Source organism: Chenopodium album, chromosome 12, assembly GCF_948465745.1.
Source record: "Chenopodium album chromosome 12, dcCheAlbu1.1, whole genome shotgun sequence".
Taxonomy (NCBI): Eukaryota; Viridiplantae; Streptophyta; class Magnoliopsida; order Caryophyllales; family Amaranthaceae; genus Chenopodium; species Chenopodium album.
The window spans coordinates 50,493,526-50,517,356 of record NC_137845.1 but is presented as its reverse complement, the minus strand read 5'-3'; the positions used below and the strand labels follow the sequence as shown (position 1 = coordinate 50,517,356).

Sequence of the window (23,831 nt, the reverse complement as noted above, 5' to 3'; positions counted from 1 at the left end):
TAAGCTGAAGTTCGATTCATATTTTTACAAGGAGGCGAAAGGGAAAAAAAAATGAGGGACAAAGGTTAGTACTTCAATGGATAAATATTGTCCCAAAAAAAAAATACTATGAACGTTTTCCTCCTCTCTCTCAGTTTTCCATTGTAGCGCGCTCCACGTTCTCAAGCAGCTTCTGAGGTAAGTTCTTGTTCCCTTTTGTAATCTTCGTATCAATTTCACAATCTAGGGTTCATCTTTCATCTAATTTAATTCCATTGTCAGTTTAGTAAATTTATGTTCGAATTCTTGAACTGTTGGCTCTAATTACTAAGGTTATGAGCGATTATGTTGATAGAGTAGAAAGTTATGAGCCTAATTTGATAATTTTATCAAATATGCCTTTTCTTTCTAAAAATTATGTGATTTTATAATTAAATTTGATTGCTATGTTGCAGAACCCTTTAATGTTAGGATTGAACTATGAAATTAGACCTCTTCTTCCTCGTACCCTTATGCTCCCTTTTGTTGTTTTTTCTTATCTTAGTTATAGAGTATTATAATGGAAGTTGAAATATTGGATTCAACCCATTAAAATTTCAATTGGAATTTAACACTCATGTAGTAAATTGGAATTTAACACTCATATAGTCATATAATTAATGTCCAAATTTTAAGCACAAAACTATTTTTGATCTGATAATGTTTTATCATAATGGGCAGGATAATTAAGGTAGTTGGCTAATTTAGATGTGGGATTATAAACCATTTATAATTATACTGCAGATTGCTGATCTATTCCATGGAGTTTATAAATCCAAGCTATATCACGGGGTTTTAATTTAATATTCTATATTTAACTATATAAAATTTTTGGTTTTTAAATGAAACCTGATAATGATTAAGCTGTTATGATTTATTTTATTTTGTAATATTTATGAACATGTATTATTGTGGAGTTTTTAATTGGGTACCTATGGAATATCTAAACCCACTTATGTCTTCAACTAGATATGTTGATTTTAGCTGTACTTAAGAGCTTTGAAATTGAGATCAACTGGTGCTCCCTGGCATAGCAATGATTTTTTATCCTCACAAGTTCAAATCATTTTGTTCAATTTGATGCGTAACGTCCACTGAGCCTCACAGATGATTCCAAGGATTCCATACTTTTTTAGAGCTTTGAAATAATAATAATAATAATATTGCTTGATGGTTCTTAAGGTACTTAGGATTTTCATTCTGAGTACTAAATTGTCTAACTTAGGGACCTAAAGTCTCCATTGAATTGTAGTCCAATTAGTGAAATGGGTTTTGTAGCCCTGCTTTTAAGAATTCTTGCTTTGATCGTGTTAAATGTTTATGGAAGTACAAGAACTTTTGGGGTTATCTTTTGCCAAATTACTTCATACCTGGATTCAGTTGGTAAAAAGTGATGTGAGATGGTAATCATGGTAGAGGTTTTTTCTATTCCTTGAAGTAGTAGTATTAGGATCGCAATTGGATGTTGGAGGCTGTTGTCTTAATACTCAGGGAATAATAATTGACATTGTCTAGTGTTATTTGCTCAGTCAATTTTTATAGATTTTTTTTTTATAAACTTTTACATGTTTGAATTTCATGAAACTATTCAGAACTTGCAGAATACTTTAATTTTGGCTGTGTTTGGTTCAATGGAAAACTTGTTGAACTGAATGTAAACTGGAAATTCCTTTTCCTTTGTTTATTTCTTTGATTGAAAAGCTAAATATAAAAGGAAAAGTGGAAATGGAGGGAATGGGTGGTACTGTGGAAGAGAGGAACAAGAAAAATTAGTAATACTGGGGAAAATGATTGTTCCTTCTTTGCTAGAAGCAAATAATTTCACCCCTAGGGAAATTTCACCCCTATACATTCCAAACAAAGAATAATGGGAAAATCCTTTCCTATAAAATGATTTCCTCCATATCAAAAACAACTTTTGTTTTATATTTTGTGGTTCAGTGAGTAGTCTGAGTACCCAATACCCAATAAGAGCTAGTTGATTCCTACATAGTTCAGTACCAATTTTGTATAACTTTGAGACCTTCCCCTGCTTCACTAGTGTGTTTTACATCTCAGGGTCTTATTGTTTAAAATTGAATTTGCTATGGGAAGGAAGAAGAGAGGCGTGACAGAATGGGATAGAGGAGGGCGTAGAAAAAGGAAAAGGCGGGGGAGGGGGGTGGGGTGGGGAATGGGTGGGTTGGGTACTTGGTTAAAAGGGGTGTTTCAATTGTGAGGGATAATAGTTTTGGGGCCCTTGGGAGGAGGGTGGCGAATTTTGGGAAGGAATAGGGGACTTTTCAAAACAAAGTTTACACACTTATTCCCTTTGTAAATTGTAATGAATCAATTTAGAATGCATTCTTTCTGCTTTGCTGTGTGTTTGAGGGAAAATGTAATCAGTAATACTAAAAGTCTTATGTGAAATGTATCATGAGAAAGGGTGTTTTTTAAAAGTTGGGAAAAGCTGAAGTTGAGGGTTTCCAGCTTTCAGATATTGAATTATAGTCTTCAAACATCTTTAGTTTGCTTGAGTTGATTGGAGTTTGGATTGCTTAAGTTAGACTGTCAGAGTATATGTGGTGATGTTGTTTGATATTGCCCATATATTTAAGGAGATCCGAATCAAAAGCATAAACTTTTGGTTTCTGTCAGACTCCCCCCCCCCCCCCCCCCCCCCAACAACACCCACATACCCACCCACCCCACTTTCTTATCCCATTCTTTTACTGTGTTTTTTTGTTCAGCTAAAATTTTACTTATATTGTTTGATAAATAAAAAGCACTAGGGGCACCAGCTTCTTCCAATCAACTGTACTGAACTTAATTTAATCTTTTGTCTTGCTTCAGGGTACCAAAATGTTAATTGTTATCGTCCTTTGAAAGTTGCTTCACTCTATATTTGGGCTCTGACTTTTTATAACAATCACATTGCTGTTTGTCTTCTGCTCTCTGTACAATCTCTAAGAATTCATCCATGACTGCAATTGTAACAGTACCAATTGCTACAAGATCCTTACTCTCCTACCGGCATTGCTTCTCTCTCCTCCCACTGTGCCCCACTTATGGAATCTCAACTTTTGCCCCCAATTCCTCATTCTCTCTTCTCAAAGGCCGCCCTGTCCAAACCCTAGCATCCCGATCTCCTGAACTCACTGCCATCACCCCTAAGGACTGGCAACTAAGCCGAAATGTGGTTGATATTCTTGAGCAAAGAGGCCTTATTGAATCAATCACTAGTGAAAATCTCCGCTCTGCTTGTTCCTTGAAGGATAATCATCCGCCGTTGAAGGTCTACTGTGGCTTCGACCCAACAGCGGAGAGTCTGCATTTGGGGAATTTAATTGGAATAATTGTCCTCTCTTGGTTCCAGATATGCGGCCACAAACCAGTTGCTGTACTTGGTGGTGCCACTGGCCGTGTTGGAGACCCGTCAGGGAAGTCCACTGAAAGGCCAGATTTGGATGATGTAACCCTAGAAAAGAACATTAGAGGTATAAAATCTATTTTGAATAAGATTTTGAGTAGATTTGGTGATGATAAATTTGTGATTTTGAATAATTTTGATTGGTGGAAGGATGTTAGTTTCCTTGATTTTCTGAAAAATGTGGGGAGGTATGCTAGAGTTGGTGTTATGATGTCAAAAGAGAGTGTTAAAAAGAGATTAGAATCGGAGCAAGGGATGAGCTTTACTGAATTTAGTTACCAGTTATTGCAGGGGTATGATTTTCTTCATCTTTACAAGAATGAGGGAATCTCTGTCCAAATTGGTGGTAGTGATCAATGGGGGAATATAACTGCAGGGACCGAGTTGATTAGGAAGATTCTGGCTGTAGAAGGAGCATATGGGCTTACATTTCCTCTTCTTTTGAAGAGTGATGGGTCAAAATTTGGGAAATCGGAGGAAGGGGCTATTTGGTTATCTCCTGCATTGCTGTCCCCTTACAAGTTTTATCAATATTTCTTCACGGTTCCTGATTCCGATGTGGTTAGGTTTTTGAGAATATTGACTTTCCTTGAAATAGAGGAGATAGAAGAAATTGAGAGTGAGATGAGGAGACCAGGATATGTGCCAAATTCAGCTCAGAGAAGGCTTGCGGAAGAACTAACACGATTTGTCCATGGGGAAGAAGGTTTGAAAGAGGCTATTAAGGCAACTGAGGCTTTGAGGCCTGGTGCTGAGACTAAATTGGATTGGAAGACAATTGAAGGGATTGCTGAAGATGTGCCCTCCTGTTCATTAGCTTACAATGAAATCTTAAATCTTTCTATTGTTGATCTCTCGGTTTTGTCAGGGTTGCTTGAAAGTAAGTCTGCTGTGCGTCGTATGATGAAGCAAGGGGGGCTTTATTTGAATAACTGCCGAGTTGATAGTGAGAGTAAGAGGATTGAGGCTGATGATATTGTGGATGGTAAAGTTCTCTTGCTATCTGCTGGGAAGAAAAACAAGATGGTTGTGAGGGTGTCTTGATTGCTTCTATTTCAGGGAATTCTAATTTCAGTTACAGGTATACGTTCATCTTGTTTTATTAGTTTGTTGAGGAACTTGGAGGACCGTTGTGGAATACATAGGCATCCATTCTTATCACCAAGTTGAGATAATGATGAGCATTTTTTCTTGTGATTGCCATTTTGCACTCTATGTTTAACCTTTCTGTCAGTTCTTTTTGCACTTGTGTTTAATTTATACGAGTATGTGTAACTGTGTAAGATGGTCACTTAATGTTTGTCAATTTTCTTATACAAAGTAATAAGGATTCAGGACTGTGAGAGTAAAGAACTATAGAAGTAAGAAGTGCAAGAATAATTTTCTGAAAAAATTTCAGATTGGAGTGCCAAAGGGGTGAAAGGTATTTCTGATCTAAAAATCTTATGTAATACATCATAACTCGCAATCATGAAATTATTCTAAAAGCTAATCTTAAATTTCTGCATGAGAACTACATATGAGTACTATGGATACTTGATAGAAGTTCCTAAATAATATACTTAGAAGTTAGAACTCAGTTTGCCTATTTATGTAAGTGGTATAAAACCAGCTCAAGTCCTTGCTTTGCTATGGCTGTAATGAGGAAAACTCTTTAGATTTTCCAGGCATCTGCATGTCCGGCAAACTCAAGACTGAAACCGACAGAATATGATGATCAGTCTCCCCTGAATTGACAGGTACTGCGGTTGAGAGATGAGTTACAGGCAATAAACAATTGGCCAGGAGTGCGTTACCTGTTGACAGTACGCAGTTCTCCCAATAGTAATTGGGTGGCGGAACGTTGTCGACGAGTGCTAAATCGATGTCGAATAGCTCTTCATCCTCCTGAATTTCCCATTCTAATATACCATTCTCACCGTGTGAAATGTGTTTAGATTTAGAATCCATTTTGGCTTAGCGGAGCAACTAATACTTGTTCAGGTGTTTAAAAGAATGTGTAAAGAGAAGGGGAAGTGGGTAAGTAGACCTGTTTCAACCAATCTCATAGGAGCAAAAATAATGTTAGTTGAGTTCTTGAGGTTTGTTTTAGGGCTGCCTAATTTGTCCTAATTTCAAACACCATATTAATTATCCGTTTAATACTGATTTTCAGCAGTTATGCCAAATCCAATCTAACATTTTTTTGCTTACATTAGTATGATTATATAAAATTCGAAGTATATACTTCCTTCGGATCTTTTAAGTTGACACGATTCTTTAGTCACGTTTGCCAATGCACAAATTCAATCACTAATATCTTTAATTTTCGATAAATAAATTATAAAATGTTTATATTTAAAAAATATATATCATGACGATTCTAATAATATTTCACATCACTATATTTTTCATTACATATAAATCACAAAACATAGTTAAAGAGAAGTGTGTAAATAGTAGTAAAGTCAAAACGTGTCAATTAATAAAACAAGGAGGTAGTATAACATTAAACAAGAAGCTAAAACAAACATGAAGCTGCTAATGCCACCGCCAACACCATTCTAGCCCATGTCACACATCAAGGCTATTTTATTGACTACAAAAAGATCATTCAAGAGTCGACACTGCCTCAAACATCACCCATTAAATCTGCTATTCAGCCCCATAATTGGTTAACTAATCTGCAACATGTTTGACTATCCACTAACAGTTGGAATTGTTTCATCCTTAATGAACAATCATAGACTCATAGCTTTACCTTTCTTAATGATACAAAATAAGGAGAGGAGGGGATACTAATACCGGACTACTAAATTTATCTATAATTCATTTAATTTTTACTTATCTGATGTGTATCTAAATTTATTAAAGCTTATTAGACCTATTAGCGATAAATAGAACTTAGATAGCCCTTACCAACACTTTTAATAATTAAAATAAGATTTTTACATCACAATAATCCTAAGTAGCATATTAATATAGATCTTGAACAAATGTCAATCATAATTCAAAATTTCAACCTTTTACACCCTAATATGGGCCGATGGTAACAAAACACATCAACATTATGACATATATATTGTCACGGATGACATATGCAATAGATGAACATATTTATAAACTACAAACTATATCCTACAAGTGCAAATCGTTTTTTATAAATAAAATCTAGTTTTTCTTTTCATGTTCCATTGTGACTCCGCCACTGATTAGAAGTGTTTTTCTTTTCTTTTAGTCAAAATGTTAGCTTGATTTTATTTTATGTAATTTAGGCTTATTCAATCAAAATCTCACAAAATGGATAAGAGAACTCTAAACACACTATTTGACTCTTTAAATTGAAAAAAAATACTTAACCAAATTTTTTTTATTAAAAACTTAAGTACAACAATAATACCACTATATGCACAGTAACTCTAATATCCTAATAATTGGAGCACTTGCTAAAACAGTACATATTCTGTCTGTGACCTAAATCTTCTCAAGTAGCTCTAGTCTTCTAGATATGTGGCCCCCACATTCCCTCTTTTAAACCAAGTTCAATGGACAGTGACAAATGTCACCATCACAGCTGCGTTATTTTATCTCAGTTCCACCGCTTTTTGTAATAAAAAGCAAAAACAAAAAAAAAAAAAAATTTAACAAAAATTGTCTTCCTTTCTTGTGAAAAATGTATACTTGGGGGGTCTAACTACCCTCTAACTTTCTCTCTCATGATCGTGTTTCCCTCTTCAATTTTTTGAAGATTAATTTTTGGTGGGTAAGTTTGACTGTCTTTAATTTTTACTTAATTTATTTCTTCATCTGATCTTTCAATTTTTATTTTGTAAAGATTTGATTTTGATTGTTTTGTGTGATTTTTGAGTAGGGTTTTTGTTATTATCTGGAATTGATTGTTGGGTTTTCGATTTTTTTAAGTTTTGGTGGAGAATTGATTGAGATTTTGATTGGGTATGGAGTATTTATTACTCTATCGATTCGGAATTAGTTGTCCATGTGATGGTGTAATTTGAACTAGTAACGTAGAAATTTTCAATTGTTTGTCGCCGTGATAGTGTAATTTGAACTATTGTTGTGAAAATTTTGGATTAATTAATGCCTTAATAAATATAATTGGAACTAGTAACATGACAATTAAATTCCAATGGAGGGATGGAGTAGTATCTTTATGTGGGGTTGATGATAATTGCTAGTAGTTTGGATTAATTTAGTGAATTTGTAATTTATGCAAATGTGCTTGAATGGTGCAACAGGTTGATTAAGCTTAAGCTACTCTTGAAAGTATAAGTGCTAATTTTACTTATCTTTATACTGGATTGTAAGTGACTTGTGAAATTAATCCATTGTTTGAATCGGGGGTATTGTCTGTTGGGTTTTGTTAATCTCAAATTGAGTTTTGTAGTAATCATAGGATGACATGTTTCCATGATGTTTATGTATTACTGATTTGGGTGTGTGTGTGTCTATGGGTCGCTGAGCTAAGTTTCTTTTGAACCTTTTCAGATGGAAGTTGATTCTTTGATGTATTTGTGTATTTTGACAGGCATTAGGAAGCAGCAGTTGATTGAACTGGTGTTGTTTGTTCTAGATGGAGTCGTGCAATTGTATTGAACCACAATGGCCTCCTGATGATTTGTTGATGAAGTATCAGTATATATCAGATTTTTTCATAGCCCTTGCATATTTTTCGATCCCATTGGAGCTGATTTACTTTGTTAAAAAATCTGCTGTTTTCCCTTATAGATGGGTGCTTGTCCAGTTTGGTGCTTTTATAGTGCTTTGTGGCGCAACACATCTAATTAACTTATGGACTTTTAGAATACATACCAAAACAGTTGAAGTAGTTATGACCACTGCAAAGGTTCTAACCGCTGTTGTCTCGTGTGCAACTGCACTGATGCTTGTGCATATTATTCCGGATTTATTAAGTGTAAAAACTAGGGAATTGTTTTTAAAAAATAAGGCTGCAGAACTTGATAGAGAGATGGGCCTCATCCGTACCCAAGAAGAAACAGGCAGGCATGTTAGGATGCTAACTCATGAGATTAGAAGTACTCTTGACCGGCATACAATTCTTAAAACCACTCTTGTGGAACTAGGTAGGACTTTGGCTCTTGAAGAGTGTGCTTTGTGGATGCCAACGCGTACTGGATTGGAGCTTCAGTTAGCTTATACACTCCGCCAACAAAATCCTGTTGGATTTACTGTGCCCATTCAGCTTCCTGTAATCAATCAAGTATTTAGCACCAATCGTGCAGTGAAAATATCACCAAACTGTCCTGTGGCTAGAATCCGGCCTGTCTCAGGGAAGTACATGCCGGGAGAGGTGGTTGCTGTGCGAGTGCCCCTTCTTCATCTATCTAACTTCCAAATTAATGATTGGCCAGAGCTATCAACAAAACGGTATGCGTTGATGGTTTTGATGCTTCCTTCGGACAGTGCTAGGCAATGGCATGTTCATGAATTGGAGCTTGTTGAAGTTGTTGCAGATCAGGTTCGTTTGTGTCAAGCTATTATATCATGTTGGATCCTCATATATGCTATATGTTAAGTTTCACTGCTGTGTTTTCTAGTCGACCTGCCATATGATGCCTATCAAGCTTATGTAACTAGCACAAATTATTGATAAATATATTCTTGTTAGTGAAGCCACATAGGCAATAGCCTATAAGATATAGTTTGTGTAGGCAAATATCATTCATTAATTATCACTTTTGAGATGTACTTTGTATTTGTTATCCCAATCCAGGTTTTTTAGAAAATCAACTCAATTTTTGTAATTGTCTTTAAAAGTGGACAACACATAGATACTTTACCCTTTTGGATTCACATTGTCCCAACCTTGTGTAATTTAGGAGCATCAAATTTTAGTTACAACTACATAATATTGAGTAGTTGCGGAATGTTTTAGTAGACACTGATGTATTGATAACACCTTGAGAGGTTGAAGGTTTGTATTGCTGTTGAATATTGATGATTTTGTTAAGTGAACTCAAACTAGAGCCAACCTGGATAGGCAATCTTATGAAATAGGTGGAATATGTCTAGTCCATGAATGTAAGTTCTAGATTTTAAGGACACACTATTGTTATATCATTTTCACATGCCATTGTATTCAGAGCTAAAAATTCTTTTTATGACTGGAATCGCTTGTGCTAACATGGTTTGTATTGATTTGCAATTTTAGAGAGTTGATTCAGTCAATATCTGCTACAAGTAACTTAGGTTTCAGTCAAGTATTGACTTAGTAGTTAGTACTTGGGCAATTTCTCAATTATAAACTTTGACGTCTGTTTCCATCCCTTTTCTGTCTTATCTGTTATGTTCTTTCTTTTCCAACATATAGTTGAGTAATTGTTTTTTTCTGTTAATTGTGCAAAATTGGAGCTAATATGATACCTGTCAAAAAATAGAAGTTTGAAAATTAAAAATGGCATGACAGTTTTAAAAAGCTCTATTAGTATGAGACTATGAGTGAATCTCAAGGTTGATATCAGAATTAGCAGTCATCATTTTTGTTCATGATGGATTTGGTTCATTTTCTTGTTGAGCTAAATTAACTCTTGAATTTGACTATTTGAGGTTGGGTTCAGTTGAGTCTCAGATATTCCAAAAAAAAACAAAATTTGAATTCCAGGCAGAGCTATTGGTTGGGTTACATATCAACATCCCTAGTTTAGGAGAACTTATTGTGACCTCTCACATATCAATTTTAAATTACTTCTATGTTTTAAAAAGCTTTGTGTAAACTTTTGTTTTGATGTCATCTTCCTCATCTAACAGCTGCAATTTAATAGTGATAGGCTGATAGCATAAGACTCAAGTGATTCCTCTTTAATCTGCGCTTATCCTCGTGTACTGATTGTGGTGTTGAATGTTACACTTTTTTGTATTGACAAAGCAATAATTAGTTAATTAATTTTTCTATTTTGTACATTTATCATTCATGCAATCCATTTTCTGTATGATATAGGTTGCAGTTGCTCTGTCCCATGCGGCAATTTTAGAAGAATCAATGAGAGCTCAACAGCAACTTTTGGAGCAGAATGTTGCACTTGACTTGGCTCGCAGAGAAGCAGAGACTGCCATCCGCGCTCGAAATGACTTTTTAGCTGTGATGAATCATGAAATGCGGACTCCTATGCATGCAATAATAGCTCTTTCCTCCTTGTTGCAAGAAACTGAGTTGATTCCTGAGCAACGATTGATGGTTGAAGCAATTTTAAAAAGCAGTAATCTTCTTGCAACCCTAATAAATGATGTTTTGGACCTTTCAAGGCTTGAAGATGGAAGTCTGAAGCTTGATAATGGAGTATTCAATCTCCATTCTATGTTTAGAGAGGTAAAAATGACAGTTTATCCGTTTATTTGCTGTTTTACTATTGTAGTGCATTTATTCCATTGTGCATAAAATACTTTCATGTCACTTTCATAATCCCCCCCCCCTCTTCTTTTGTTTGAGTTTTGAGTGTTCCCATTACTATTCAGTTGATTTGTTTTGATTATGCGATATTTTTGTCAGTATCAAATTATGTGGTGATATTGTGGTTCTTTACATGATAATGGCTTTCAGTTTTCTAAGGTGCATGACTATTGATGCAGGTTCTTAATTTAATCAAGCCCATAGCATCTGTCAAAAAATTGTTGATAACAACTACTATGGATCCGGATGTACCAGAGTTTGCTGTTGGCGATGAAAAACGTCTAATGCAAGTTCTATTGAATGTTATTGGTAATGCTGTGAAGTTTACAAAAGAAGGAAGTGTCTCAGTTACTGCTCTAGTTGCAAAAGCAGAATGTTTAAGAGATGCTCGGACTCCTGATTTCATCCCAGTAGCCACAGATGATCACTTCTATTTGCGAGTGCAGGTTGATTTCATTATTAAACCCAAAAAAAAAATAAAAAAAAAAATACTTTTTTTACGGCCTTTACTTATTCGACTCTACTGACTTCGTTGAGTTTAGGTGAAGGATTCAGGACCTGGAATCAATCCGCAAGATATTCCAAAGCTCTTCACAAAATTTGCTCAACCTCCAACACCTGCAAATCGAAATTCTGGTGGTAGTGGACTGGGCCTTGCCATTTGCAAGCGGTAACTTGGCTTATTTGTTGAAGTGGCTATGTCATTAGGCAATCTTATAAAAAAAACCTTTTTTAATAATGTTCTTAACGTTTATTGTTTGCACAAGAATGTAGGCAAAGGAGAGAGAAAATATAAAGATGTTGGTGGCTGTAAAAAAAAGGTGGATAAAGTAAGAGAGATAATGTAAAAAGGTGGATAAAGTAAGAGAGATAATGTAAAAAGGTGGGTGGGTGTAAGAAATAGGTGGATAAGGTTGGAGAGAGTGAGTGGAAAGGTGTAAATACTGTGAGGTAAGAGAGGTAAGTTAGTAAAAGGGGTTTGCCAAAAATGGCATAAAGTAGATATGTAAAGAATATTGTGAAACGGACAAAATTAAATATGTTAAGAGCATTATGAAATAGAGGATGTAATAAATATTAGATATTGATGCCAAATTATTTGCAATCACACAATTTCCTAGTTTCTCACGATACTGTTTCTAACAAAGCCTTGGGTTCTTTTATATCAACTGTGGCTAATCTGTTATATATTACGTTATTCTAGACTGATGTCTTATGTATTGGATAATTTTTAAATTAGGTTTGTAAGTCTCATGGAAGGCAGCATCTGGATCGAAAGTGAAGGTCTTGGCAAGGGTTGCACAGCGATTTTTGTAGTTAAACTTGGAAGTCCTGATCGATCAAATGGAGCCGTGGTCCCTTTTGCACCTAATCCATTGGCAAATCATATTCAATCTAGCTTTAGTGGCTTAAAAGTTCTCATTATGGATGAGAATGGGTAAGTTGTAGATAGTCTCTATTTTTCTGTTGTTTTGTGAGGGTTGAGCCGTTGGGGTTGGAGAATGAGGGTACTTACATGGCACTTTCAAATTAGTTAGAGGTTGAGCCTTCTATGGTTTTATGCCTACCAATAACTGTGGAAGTAAATTCGATAAATAATAGTAGAAAGCAACAAAAAATTGACATACAAGATCTACCGGGATCATCCTCAATGTGAGATATAAACCCAGATGATGACAAGCAAGCTTAATACCCTATGATGGAGCGAATGTAGAAAATATTTTTAAAAGGGTTGCTAGGAGCATGTTGGAGAATTGAATCTCTCAATTACTCTCTTTACCGATGAGGCCATGCTTGGATTGAGAATAATGAATCGAAGTGGTAATAAAAGTCAAACTAGGAAAAACCTAATTGATTAGAGGTGGTGTTGTATGAAATATGCGTTTACAAATGAAATTGAGTAGTAGTGACATGAGGAAAACAGAGAAATGGAGGAATCTTTATCCTCATAATGAGGGTAGTATACTTACCCACCCTCCCCCTTGTATAAACTATTACCCCCATAATGAGGGTAATAGTTCCCCTTTCTTCACATCTTACCATACCATCACTACTTACAATAACACCATCATTATCTCCTCCTTCCGAATATTCACTTTCATTGTGTTCACTTCAGTAGCCTTTTATTTACACAGCTATCAATTGTGTGTATGTTTGTTTGCCCCGCATGTGCATACACATCCTTTTCCCTGGCAAAATCACATCTCTTTTAAAACTTTCACTTTTATTTTTGGATAATTGCTGACTTTACTAATCCTGTATAAACATATTAACAGAAAAAAATGTTACTATGTTCTCGGGGTGGGAATTACAAAACATTGGCAGCTGTTTGTTTAATACCAAAAGGAGAATTTTAGTTTGAGAAATTATGAGGTTGCCTAGTACGTCAGGAGTCGTCTTTTATAAATGTCTACAAGTCTTAGTTTTTAGGATTCTTGTGTGATGGGAAAATATACACTCTTATGAATAAATGAACCTCTCTTTTATACATTTAAGAAGTTTTAGCTGATGCTGATTGTTATTTCTCAGTTTATCATAGGCTAGCATGTGCATAAATTAGCTTTTATTCTGCTGTTGTGAGCTGTCTGGATATCAAGCTTCCAATGCATAAATTTCATCCACTAATTAACTAGGTCAATAGCATTTTACCATTTTAATAAGACTTTTACAGAAGGATGCTGCTATGTGAATACAGTAAACATCATAAATCGCTGCTCATCATGTTGTACTTTTCTGGCAACTGAAGTGATTTTGAGGCGAGGGGTATAGAATCATGCTTCTCTTTAGCTGACACATGTAGATAAACGGAGGAATTAAAAGCAAGTTATGGGCTTCAATTGTTGAATAGACTTATCACTGGTTCTGCAAGTACCCTTTGCTCATATTAGTATTATAATGGGACATACTTTTGTGCATTATATGGGACATACTATTGTGCAAATTTCTCTTTACTGATCCCTATATCACTTGTTGTGCATGTCCACTTTGCTCCTGTTTAGATTTATAATGGGACATACCTCTTTGCAAATATCTTTTTACTGATCTCTAAATTACTGGAGCATTATTTTTCAAGTAGTCTGATTCTGCAATTACCTGAAAGGAACCATTTCTGGCTTATAATCTTGCTTGCTTGAGTTTATAACAGCAGATTTTTTTGATTGTATTTCTGGCTGTCTTTAATTTTGCATCTAAGTGTCATGATGTGCTCTCTCATAGAAACTGTTCTATGCTTGGTGCCGGATTAGTCTAGTAAATGCTACTAATTACCAATTGATTACTCTCTAATGCATACGTCGGGTAATTATCTACAGGGTTAGTAGAACAGTTACAAAAGGGCTTCTGATGCACCTTGGATGTGAAGTTACGACTGTAGCATCGAGTGAGGAATGTCTGTTAGCTGTGTCCCGAGAATACAGGGTGATATTCCTTGATTTGTCTATGCCTGGATTTGATGGGTTTGATGTTGCTGCTCAAATTAGAAAAAGGTTCTCAAAGCGTCATGAGAGACCGTTAATTGTGGCACTCACTGTGAGCACGGACAGGTTGATCCGAGAAAATTGTGTCAGGGTGGGTATGGATGGCTGCATATTGAAACCTATATCCGTTGATAAAATGAGAAGTGTTCTATCTGAGCTCCTTGAAAGACGGACTGTGTTTGAGCCGCTGTAGTGTGTTGTAGAAGACCTGAATCAATGTTGTAATGGACGGGAGAAACATTGATGATACTTGGCATGATTAGATATGATGCCAAATTTCTCCTCTCCTGTTTGTATCATTTTACGATTTTTTCTTTGTAATCAATCAGGTGCCTGGAGGTGTCGGTGTTGGTGTCAATGTCAATGCCGACAAGCAGTTCCAGGTGTTCTTTCGATGTACATACCATAGTGTCGAGAATAGTACAGAACCACAGAAGAGGCAGTTATCAAGCAATGCTAACTGACATAGTACTTGCAAAGTTTCTACTTAAAGATTGCCCCAAAGAGCTGAAATTGGCAATGCCTTTTATTTTTTTAAGGAGTATTTATTTTGGACAAAGGTGCTGCTTGTCGGTAATTACAGTGTAATAGTTACCTGAATATGTTGTGTGCAGAAATTTCAACCTAGAGTCAAGATTATAACTAAGCCGAATGGCTCTGAGCTTTTGACTCGGTTAAAGCTTGGCTCTTGATCGAGCAGATTCACCCAACCAAGCCAAGCCTGAATTGAGAAGCTTAGGCCTGTTGTATGGCCTTTTTTCTCTCTAGATTTTCTCTTTTACAATTATATATGAACTAGGGCAGCCAAAGCGCGCGTTGTGCGCGAGGTGGTCAACCCTTGTGGCTTAATTTTTCTTGGCTTGTGTTTGCACTTGACAAGAATTTAGTGGACTGATAGAGGAATATCTTTCTATTGCTTAGCCTTAATTTTTCTTGACTTGTGTTTGCACTTCACATGGAGTTAATCGTCTGTTGCCGAAGGCTCTTGTCTTTGATGTTGTAGAATATTCTCGAAAATGTGATGCAACATGCTGCACCCTTATTTAAGTAGTGGAAAAACACAATGTGCTAACACTTTGTATAGGAATTTATGATATTAATATATCTTTTGCGCTCATTGACTTAATTGGAAACAAAAAAGGTACATCATATAGGAGTACATGGTACATCACAATACATATATAGTAGTGGCATTAATACATAATAGTATTCAGATACACATGATTTCACAATGCTCAAAAGTTAACAGATAATCAGAAAATGAACTCGGACAAAATGCTTCTAACAATTTGGTTTTGCAGTAAATTAACTCTATGCCACCCATAATTCCCTTGAATCCCTTTTTTGCTTTCTTCTCCTTTTCACTGTAGTCAGTTTGGTTTCCTTTCTTTCTAGTACATCTAATTCGGCACAATCATAGATTAATTTCAGTAGTTTCAATGTCCTTTAAACACAATTATGTGTAAGTCGTTAATTTCGACTTTTACAAAATATAGAAAGAAAAACTCCCACATAAAGCAATAACCTTTCGTTGTCTAATGACTAATGTTGTCATGTAATAAAATCATAACTTCCATTAAATTAAATATAGAAAATTTTAAACTTTATTATTCCATTCTTCATTTAATTTCTAATTAATTGATGGGTCTTTAAAAAAATTACAAAATTACACTTGGGAGTAAGAAGGTAAAAAAACATTTTGAGGGGTATAATAGTCTATGCACTATTCATAAGTACAATCTCCCACTTACACTTGGGAGTAAGAAGGTAAAAAAACATTTTGAGGGATATAATAGTTCGTGCACTATTCATAAGAACAATCTCCCACCTACACTTGGGAGTAAGAAGGTAAAAAAACATTTTGAGGGGTATAATAGTCCGTGCACTATTCATAAGAACAATCTCCCACTTTTTATAAGGTAGGGAAATGATTCAAATTTTGATGTTAATTTTTGAAAAAAAAAAATTCAAATAATAATAATGATGATATCCTTTAGTTGAAAGTTAATAGTGCAATGACTTGTGTGGCCCATCTTCTAGTCAATGCTCATGTATTCGATTAAGAGTCAATTTTAACGGAAAAGTACAAATTAAAGTTGATTAAAGACTTGAAATAAAGGGGGGAGCTTATACAAGTCTATGTGTAGCCCCACGTAGACATCCAATGAAATTGCGACATGTCAACGTTCTTAAAAAAGAAAGAAAGAGAGTTGAGCGAGAGAGTTGAGCGAGAGAGTTAAGCGGTAAAAAGGTGTGAGATTCCCGCCTAAGAAGAGAGCAGCGGTAAAGGATGAAATTATGTCGCCATTTTGTTAAAAAATATTACTTCCTCGACCAAGGTATGTTATGTACTTTTAGAAACAATTTCTATGGTAATGGCCAATGAAGTTTTAGTCATTCGTTGAATTAAAGCTGAAGTAAGAAGTTCAAAACATTATTGGGTGACATTGACGGTAAGTTTTTTTATCAATTGATCAGGTTTAAAATGTATAATTGAAAGTTTTTCTCTTGATTTGACATAGTGTAGCGAGTAAATTAGGAAGTATGTTATATTTGATGAAAATGGTTTTTACAAGGAAATATAATTGGTTTGAAGTTATAAGGGTTGAAGAAGATATGCTTTTAGTTTTGTAATGGATTTCGAATCCATGGATTTATTTTTGATAAAATTTGGATTTTGTGTTTTGTAGTTAATAATGTATAATGTACCTTTCTCATGAGTTTTTAAAATTATTTTTAAGCAATTTCAGTGAGATATTAATTCTTTTTGTATGAATATAATTATAGTGGTATAATTATGTATTATTAGATGTACATAATATAATTATAGTGGAGAATAATTTATGAGTTTAATTGTGCTATGCAGGGTTGGGTTGTAGTGTAATGGCAAATGTGGAGGGCAATTTGGAAAGAATCATTGATCTAAATGAGGTGTTTGAGGACTGTGAAGAAGAGGATCGGGGAATAGCAAATGATCCAGAAGTTGGAATGACCTTTGTATTCGGAGAAGAGTATGCCCAATTTTTCCACAACTATGCTTTCATAAAGGGTTTTATGTTCTTCAGTGAAACTAGCAAACTAATGGATGAGTACAAGAACGACGGTGTTACTCGAACAGGGGTAGGGAAGTATGAGACAATGTACCATATGATGGAACGAATAAGATCTAAATGTAAAATGGGGGGGTGTAAACAGAGCAAAGGGTCAAACGTCACAGGATGCAAAGTGTTCATTGATGCTCGTTTAGTAGATGGGAAAGATGCAGGTATGTGGTTGTAGATTGGATCACAATCACCCAATTGATCCATCATGTAGCTGACCACCATATCAAATCGCTTTGCCTTTCTTAAAACCCTTGGCGAGAAGTGCAAATTCAAAGTGAAAGAGGTGAGAGAAGGAAGTAGCTAATGAAACCAGAGAGTAGTCTTGTCAATCATGCTTATATATCTTTACAAAATCTAAAAATAAATAAGAAATAGGAAAATAAAAATTACTTACTCCGTAATAAATAAAAATTATAAAATAAGTTAACAAAAATTGTAAACTAAGCACTTATTTCCTAATATTCTACGACTACAATTAATGAGGTGAATTTGGGTTGCAATTATAAAATATCTATGTTGGCGGATATTGCTAAAAATTAACCGTATTTTATTAAATTATGGTTAATAGCATAGATTATTTTTCAAAACCATATTATATACATCATTAGTGAAATTAAAACATTTTAACATTGTTAAATTCCATAACATTACGCTTAGTAAATCAGTAAAATTTATATAAATAGAGTAACTTGAAAAATTAAAGAAACTGTAACACTCAAAAAATCGGACAAAAACAAACTGGACAAATTATTTAAAAATAAAATAATAAATGGTGTATGTATTCAATTTTTTTTAAAAAAATATATACCTCGACTAACCCCTGACCGAGAAACTCAAGTAAGCCCGAAAACTCTAGTAACCCCTGTCCAAGAAACTCAAGTAACCCCGCAAAACTCAAGTAACCTCTGACTGATAAACTCAAGTAACCCCGAAAAATCAAGTAATCCATGACCCAAAAATTCAAGTAACCCCTGTCGCACGGTACAACAGGCCGCGCATAAAAAAAAATAATAAAAAAAAAAAAAAAAAAAACTATTGGGTTAAAGCGGTGGCCATGAAAGAGAAAGAGTTAATATTAAATTGTAGTTTTGGCAAAAAAAATGAAAGTATACCACATATTAAAACACGAACGCATTTGATAAGTGTAATACTTATTTAAAATACGGAGAGAGTAGGTAACTCTTACTTTTTACAAAAATATAAAATACTATATTCATATATGTCTCCACCTTATATACACCTTATACAAATCTTATTTTAAGCTAGTTGCCTTCACATTATACAAATTAGAATTTTGTTCCTTATAAAAATAAGTAAAATTACAATAAGGTTATTCAGGTCTAATAAATAATTGCAATAACTTTAATAAGCTCTAATAAGTATAAATAAAGTCTTATAACTTCAAAAAACTACAATATGTGTGATAACATAAATAAAATCTAATAAGTTCCAATAAGTTTAATAACGTCTCATAAGTTCATAAAGGTCTTTAGTAAGGTCTAATGAATATAAATAAGGTCTAATAACTTCCAATAAGTTTAATAAAGTATAGTGAAATAGTTGAGTAACTAGATATCAGAAGTTATTTTTCCTAAACTAATAAATTTATCATATCTACACTTAACTGAGCTTAAGATTTTTTTTGTTACCTTCTTTTCAAGTCTTTCTAGTGTAACAAGCTTAGATAAGTTCAATTAAGGGCATGTTCTGTATACCTTATTTTCACTTATTCCACCTGTAAGAAGTTCACATTTGTTGATACAAGTTTTATAAGTTTAGAAAAGAGTTACCCAAGTACAAATTACTACTAAAATAAGTTTTAATAAAGTCTAATAAGTTTAGAAAAGTCAAAATTAGGTGAATAGAACACACCCTTAGTTCAAATAAGTTCAATTCAGGTTTAATAAGTTCTGATACGAGAACCTAAGATCAAATTACAACTAAAATAAGATTTAATAAAATGTAACAAGTGCAGATATTTTCTTATCAGCGGAAAAGAAGTGAATAGAACACCCCCTTAAACATTAATACACCTTATATAACTTAGAATAAGGTGAACAATTTGGACCCTAAATTTCAATAGGTAAAATAAGGTCTAGTAAGTTACAATAAATTCTAATTAGGTAAAATAAGTTCCAATGGTTTTATATATTACACTAAGGGTCTATTCTCATTGACTGAAATCAGCTGAACTGAACTGAACTGAACTTATTAGAGCTGCACTGAACTAAACTGAACTGAACTGAACTCGAATGAATATTTTATAAGAGAAGGAAATTAGGAGCTGAACTAAATATTATTTTTAAGAACTGTATTGGACAAAATTTTATTTTTATAATTGCATTTTTAATTTATATTACCATATTAGTCTATTTATTAAAGAAGATAAATTAACGTATTTTCATTCGGATTTTCAAATCGGATCCAAATAACCGAATTTTAATTCGGATTGGATTGAAAAAGTAATTCCGATCGGGTGGGATTGAAAAATGAAAAACTTAATATATTTCGGATCAGATTGGATTTGGCCTTAATCCAAACCGAAAACCGAACGAGACACCCCTAATACCCACTATTTCTTCTCAAATGTTTTCAATTACTATATTTAAAGAGAATTCATCTGCTGAAAGATCTACAACAATTAACTTTTCTAAATTCACTAATTGTTATCTACATTTAGGGGTGTAAATGAGCCGAGTCGAGCCGAGTACTACCTTGTTCATGTTCAAGTTCATTTTACTTAGATGAGTCCAAGCACGATCTTGAGCTTTCAAACGAGCTTAAATATCTGTTCAAGCTCGATTCATTTAGTACACTATATGTTCGCGAACGGTTCGTGAACGGCTTTTTTATTAAACGAGTTTATAAACAAGTGTTTCATGAATAAGTTTAGTAATAAACGAGCTTCTCTAATAAACGAGATTTGTACTTTGACATTTGAAAATCTCAAAATATAGCAAAATAATTAAATCCTAATTATAAACCTTAACAATTAAATCTTAATTATTAAAAAACTTAAAAATTAAATTAACAATTGTGAATAAATCAATAATTCATGAATATAAATAGACGAGTAGTTCGCAAACATAAATAAATGAGTCGTTCATGAACTTATCTGAACGAGCATATCTATGTTCGTGTTCAAACTCATTTATTAAACGAGTTTCAAAATTTGTTCAAGTTCGGCTCATTTATCAAATAAACAAGCATGAACGAGCTTCAGCCGAGCTTGAACCCGAGTAGTTTATTGATCAGCTTTGTTCATTTACACCCCTATCTACATCTACATTCACAAACTCTTTTCATTTTCAAGTTGAAAATCACATATTGTACAACCACATCTAAGAATTACATTAACAAAATTGACCATCATACATCATAACATTTTTTGTCATTTATTATACTACAACTAAGACTTTGATATTAATTTTGAAGATAAAACATTCTCTTTTTTTTTATACTAATATAATACATATACTCCTAAAACAATAAATTTTGATACTAAAATAATACAAATGATGAATTACAAAATTTTTCAAAACAATTTCAATACTACAACAATACACTTGGTCACCGTCGTCTCTTTCGCTCGCTCGTCGGCACCTTTTATTTCACCCTCCATTGTTCTAGACCATCTTATGGACCACATCACCTATGATTTCGCCGACCCTCATTTCATACTCTAAATCACATCAATTTCTCAATACGTCGATCATCGACCTTTCATTTCCTCTCAACCACCTTACTCACCTTAAAGCCACCGTCGTCCACCCTCGCCTTAAAGCCACCGTCGTAGACCATCGCCTTAAAGCTACCGTCCGTCGACCATCGCCTTAAAGCCACCGTCGTCGCCTCTCCTAAGTCTCTTCTCGCAAATATTCACCGCCAAAAGTATAATTATTTTCAAATTTTGAAAATTTTCAGAACGACATTTCCAAAAATATTGGGGTGGGACCAAGTGGGCCAATTGCATCAGCCAATAAAAACATTTGTCTATGTAGGGTATGTCTATGTGTACCCTTTTCGTGAAATAAACTAATAGATTGGAACTTGACCATCAAAAAGCTAAACTAGAACTTGAAATGTCTTGAAGTAACTTATAATTGATATTGATTTGATCCAACTTGAAAGGACTTGATCAACCTAATATAACTTATACAATTTATTTACCATTTTTGAACTCTTCACTAATAAAGAGCAATTTAAGTGGATCATTATCTATCTCAAGTTCCATACTCTAGTCTTCATAGAAAATATCGCGAAGTTTCAAGGGAAAACACAATTGTAAAAATAGTTTTCCTTTGTTTGATTTAATACAAGAAAAATTATATAGGAAGGGAAAAATAGGGTTGGAAGGAAGAAGACTGATGAGAAATTAAGGATGTAAAGAGTAGAGATGAAAATGTGGCATACCTTCGTTTAAAAGGAAATTCCTTTATTAACCAAACAATTGAAAATGTATTCTGTCAAAACAAACGGAAACGAAGCAGAAGTGTTTCTTAAGTTACTATAATATATGAAGAATGACTTTATAATATACTAAGTATATATATATATATATATATATATATATATATATATATATATATATATATATATATATATATATATATATATATATATATATATATATATATATATATATATATATATATATATATATATATATATATATATATATATATATATAGTGTTTACTAGTAAAGTTAAGTTCCATACTTGAAGCTTTTTTTACGGATTTTTCACCAAATGCCCTTGAGTTATTTTTTTATTTACCGTATACCCATGAAAATTTTCAAATTCACCACATACCCACGAGTTTTACAAAAATGTCACCAAATGACCTTAACGACTGAAGGTGGTTAACTCCGTTAGTCATTAGGGCTAATTATGCCACGTGACAGCACCTGATTAGTTATTTATTAAATTATTGCATTAATTATAAAAAAATTAAGAAAAAAACTTTTTATTTTTTTTTAAAAAGAAAAACCATCCACCACCCCTAACCCCACCAACCAGCCAAAAGTCGCCGACACAGGCTAGCCCCTGTCGTCGGCGCTAGGCCTTTACCCCGCCGGCGAACTCTCCATAACATCCTTACCCCTCCTTGAGACATCTAAATGTAAAGCTTTCTCTCTGCTTTAGCGCAACCCGGACCCCTCCCCGCTCTAGTGCCGGAATCAACGAACCCCAGCAGCCCTGCTCCCTCCCTTGTCGCACCGACCACCGCTCAAAGCCATCCCAAAATCCCTTTCCCTCCCTCGAAAACCACTCACGAAAACCCCAAAATCAAAAAATTGAAACCCTAAAAATCAAAATCTAGGGTTTCAATTTTGGGGTTTTTTTTTATTTTGGGGTTTCGGTGAGATGGTTAAGGGGATGGAGATGGCGAGGGAAGGGTCAATTTGGGTTTGCCGGCGCAAGAATGAGAGTGTGGATGCCGATGGTGGGGAGGGGTTTTAGAGGGAGAGAGGAAGGTGTTTTGGGGATTGGGGAATGGGTGGTTCAGGGGAAGCAAAGGGGGACCGACAGGTGGGGTGTTGGGTTCAGGCTAGCGCTAGCGCGGCGGTTCAGGCGGCATTCGTGCCAGCGGGGTGTAGCGGACTGGCGGGGACAAGGTGGTGGCGGGGCTGGGCTGTGGTAGGTGGATTTTATTTTTATTTTATTTATTTATTGATAATTAATAAAATAATAATATTAAAATTTAATTAATATAAATGTTAGGCAATCACATGTTGCCACGTGGCAAATTTACCCGTTAATGACTAACGGAGTTAACGTCTGTTAGTCATTTGGGCATTTGGTGACATTTTTGTGAAACTCAAGTGTGTGATGAATTCGAAAATTTTCATGGGTATATGGTGAATTAAAAAATAACTTAGGGGCATTTGATGAAAAGTCCTTTTTTTTTTTTTTTTTTTTTTTTTTTTTTTTTTTTTGCGTAAATAGAAAGGCTCAATATTCAATTCTTCGCCCGCAAAGAGCATAGAGTCAAAGACCAAGTTTACCTCCCTATTTAAACATTAGGATAGAAATTTTATGCTTTAATTAATTAAAGTATTCCTATAGGCTGCCCCAATTTCTCATATTAATAAACAAAGCTCATTAATCAAAGGGAAAAATTGTAATGTTACAGGAAAAATCAATCAAGTAGCGTTTTACCCTTAAACTGCCATCTCAAGTAGCGGTTTTGGTATAACCGCTACTTCAAATAGTGGTTACCATAAGAAAGTTACATTTATGTACAACTTTGCCATTTGTAAAATATATTTTGTTTATCAATTAGAGAAACTTGATATTTCTCGTAATCTTATTACCTTATAGGAAGATATATATACATTAGTGGCTTTGACTTCAGGTGTTAAAACCAGACGCGACCAACCCTGAAACTAACCAAATGTAGATTTCAACTTATATGG

At 34.3% G+C, this 23,831-nt stretch overlaps 1 protein-coding gene and 1 pseudogene across 3 annotated transcripts; both read left to right on the top strand.

Moving 5' to 3' along the window:
- Positions 1-45: 45 nt before the first annotated feature.
- LOC145572529 (tyrosine--tRNA ligase, chloroplastic/mitochondrial pseudogene) lies at positions 46-4,630 on the top strand (annotated as a pseudogene). The gene is made up of 2 exons (XR_014096874.1): positions 46-177; positions 2,851-4,630. The product of XR_014096874.1 is annotated as a tyrosine--tRNA ligase, chloroplastic/mitochondrial pseudogene (transcript).
- Positions 4,631-7,031: 2,401 nt separating this feature from the next.
- On the top strand, positions 7,032-15,245 carry LOC145570589 (ethylene receptor-like). Of its 2 annotated transcripts, none has more exons than XM_081629709.1 (7): positions 7,032-7,165; positions 7,953-8,903; positions 10,383-10,751; positions 11,012-11,278; positions 11,375-11,502; positions 12,073-12,270; positions 14,144-15,245. In XM_081629709.1, exons 2-7 carry the CDS (start codon positions 7,998-8,000, stop codon positions 14,499-14,501), a joined length of 2,226 nt encoding a protein of 741 aa, XP_081485835.1. In that variant the 5' UTR covers positions 7,032-7,165; positions 7,953-7,997; the 3' UTR covers positions 14,502-15,245. The 2 variants fall into 2 exon arrangements, with proteins under 2 accessions (XP_081485835.1, XP_081485834.1); XM_081629708.1 differs by having other exon boundaries at positions 7,032-7,169.
- Positions 15,246-23,831: the final 8,586 nt, after the last annotated feature.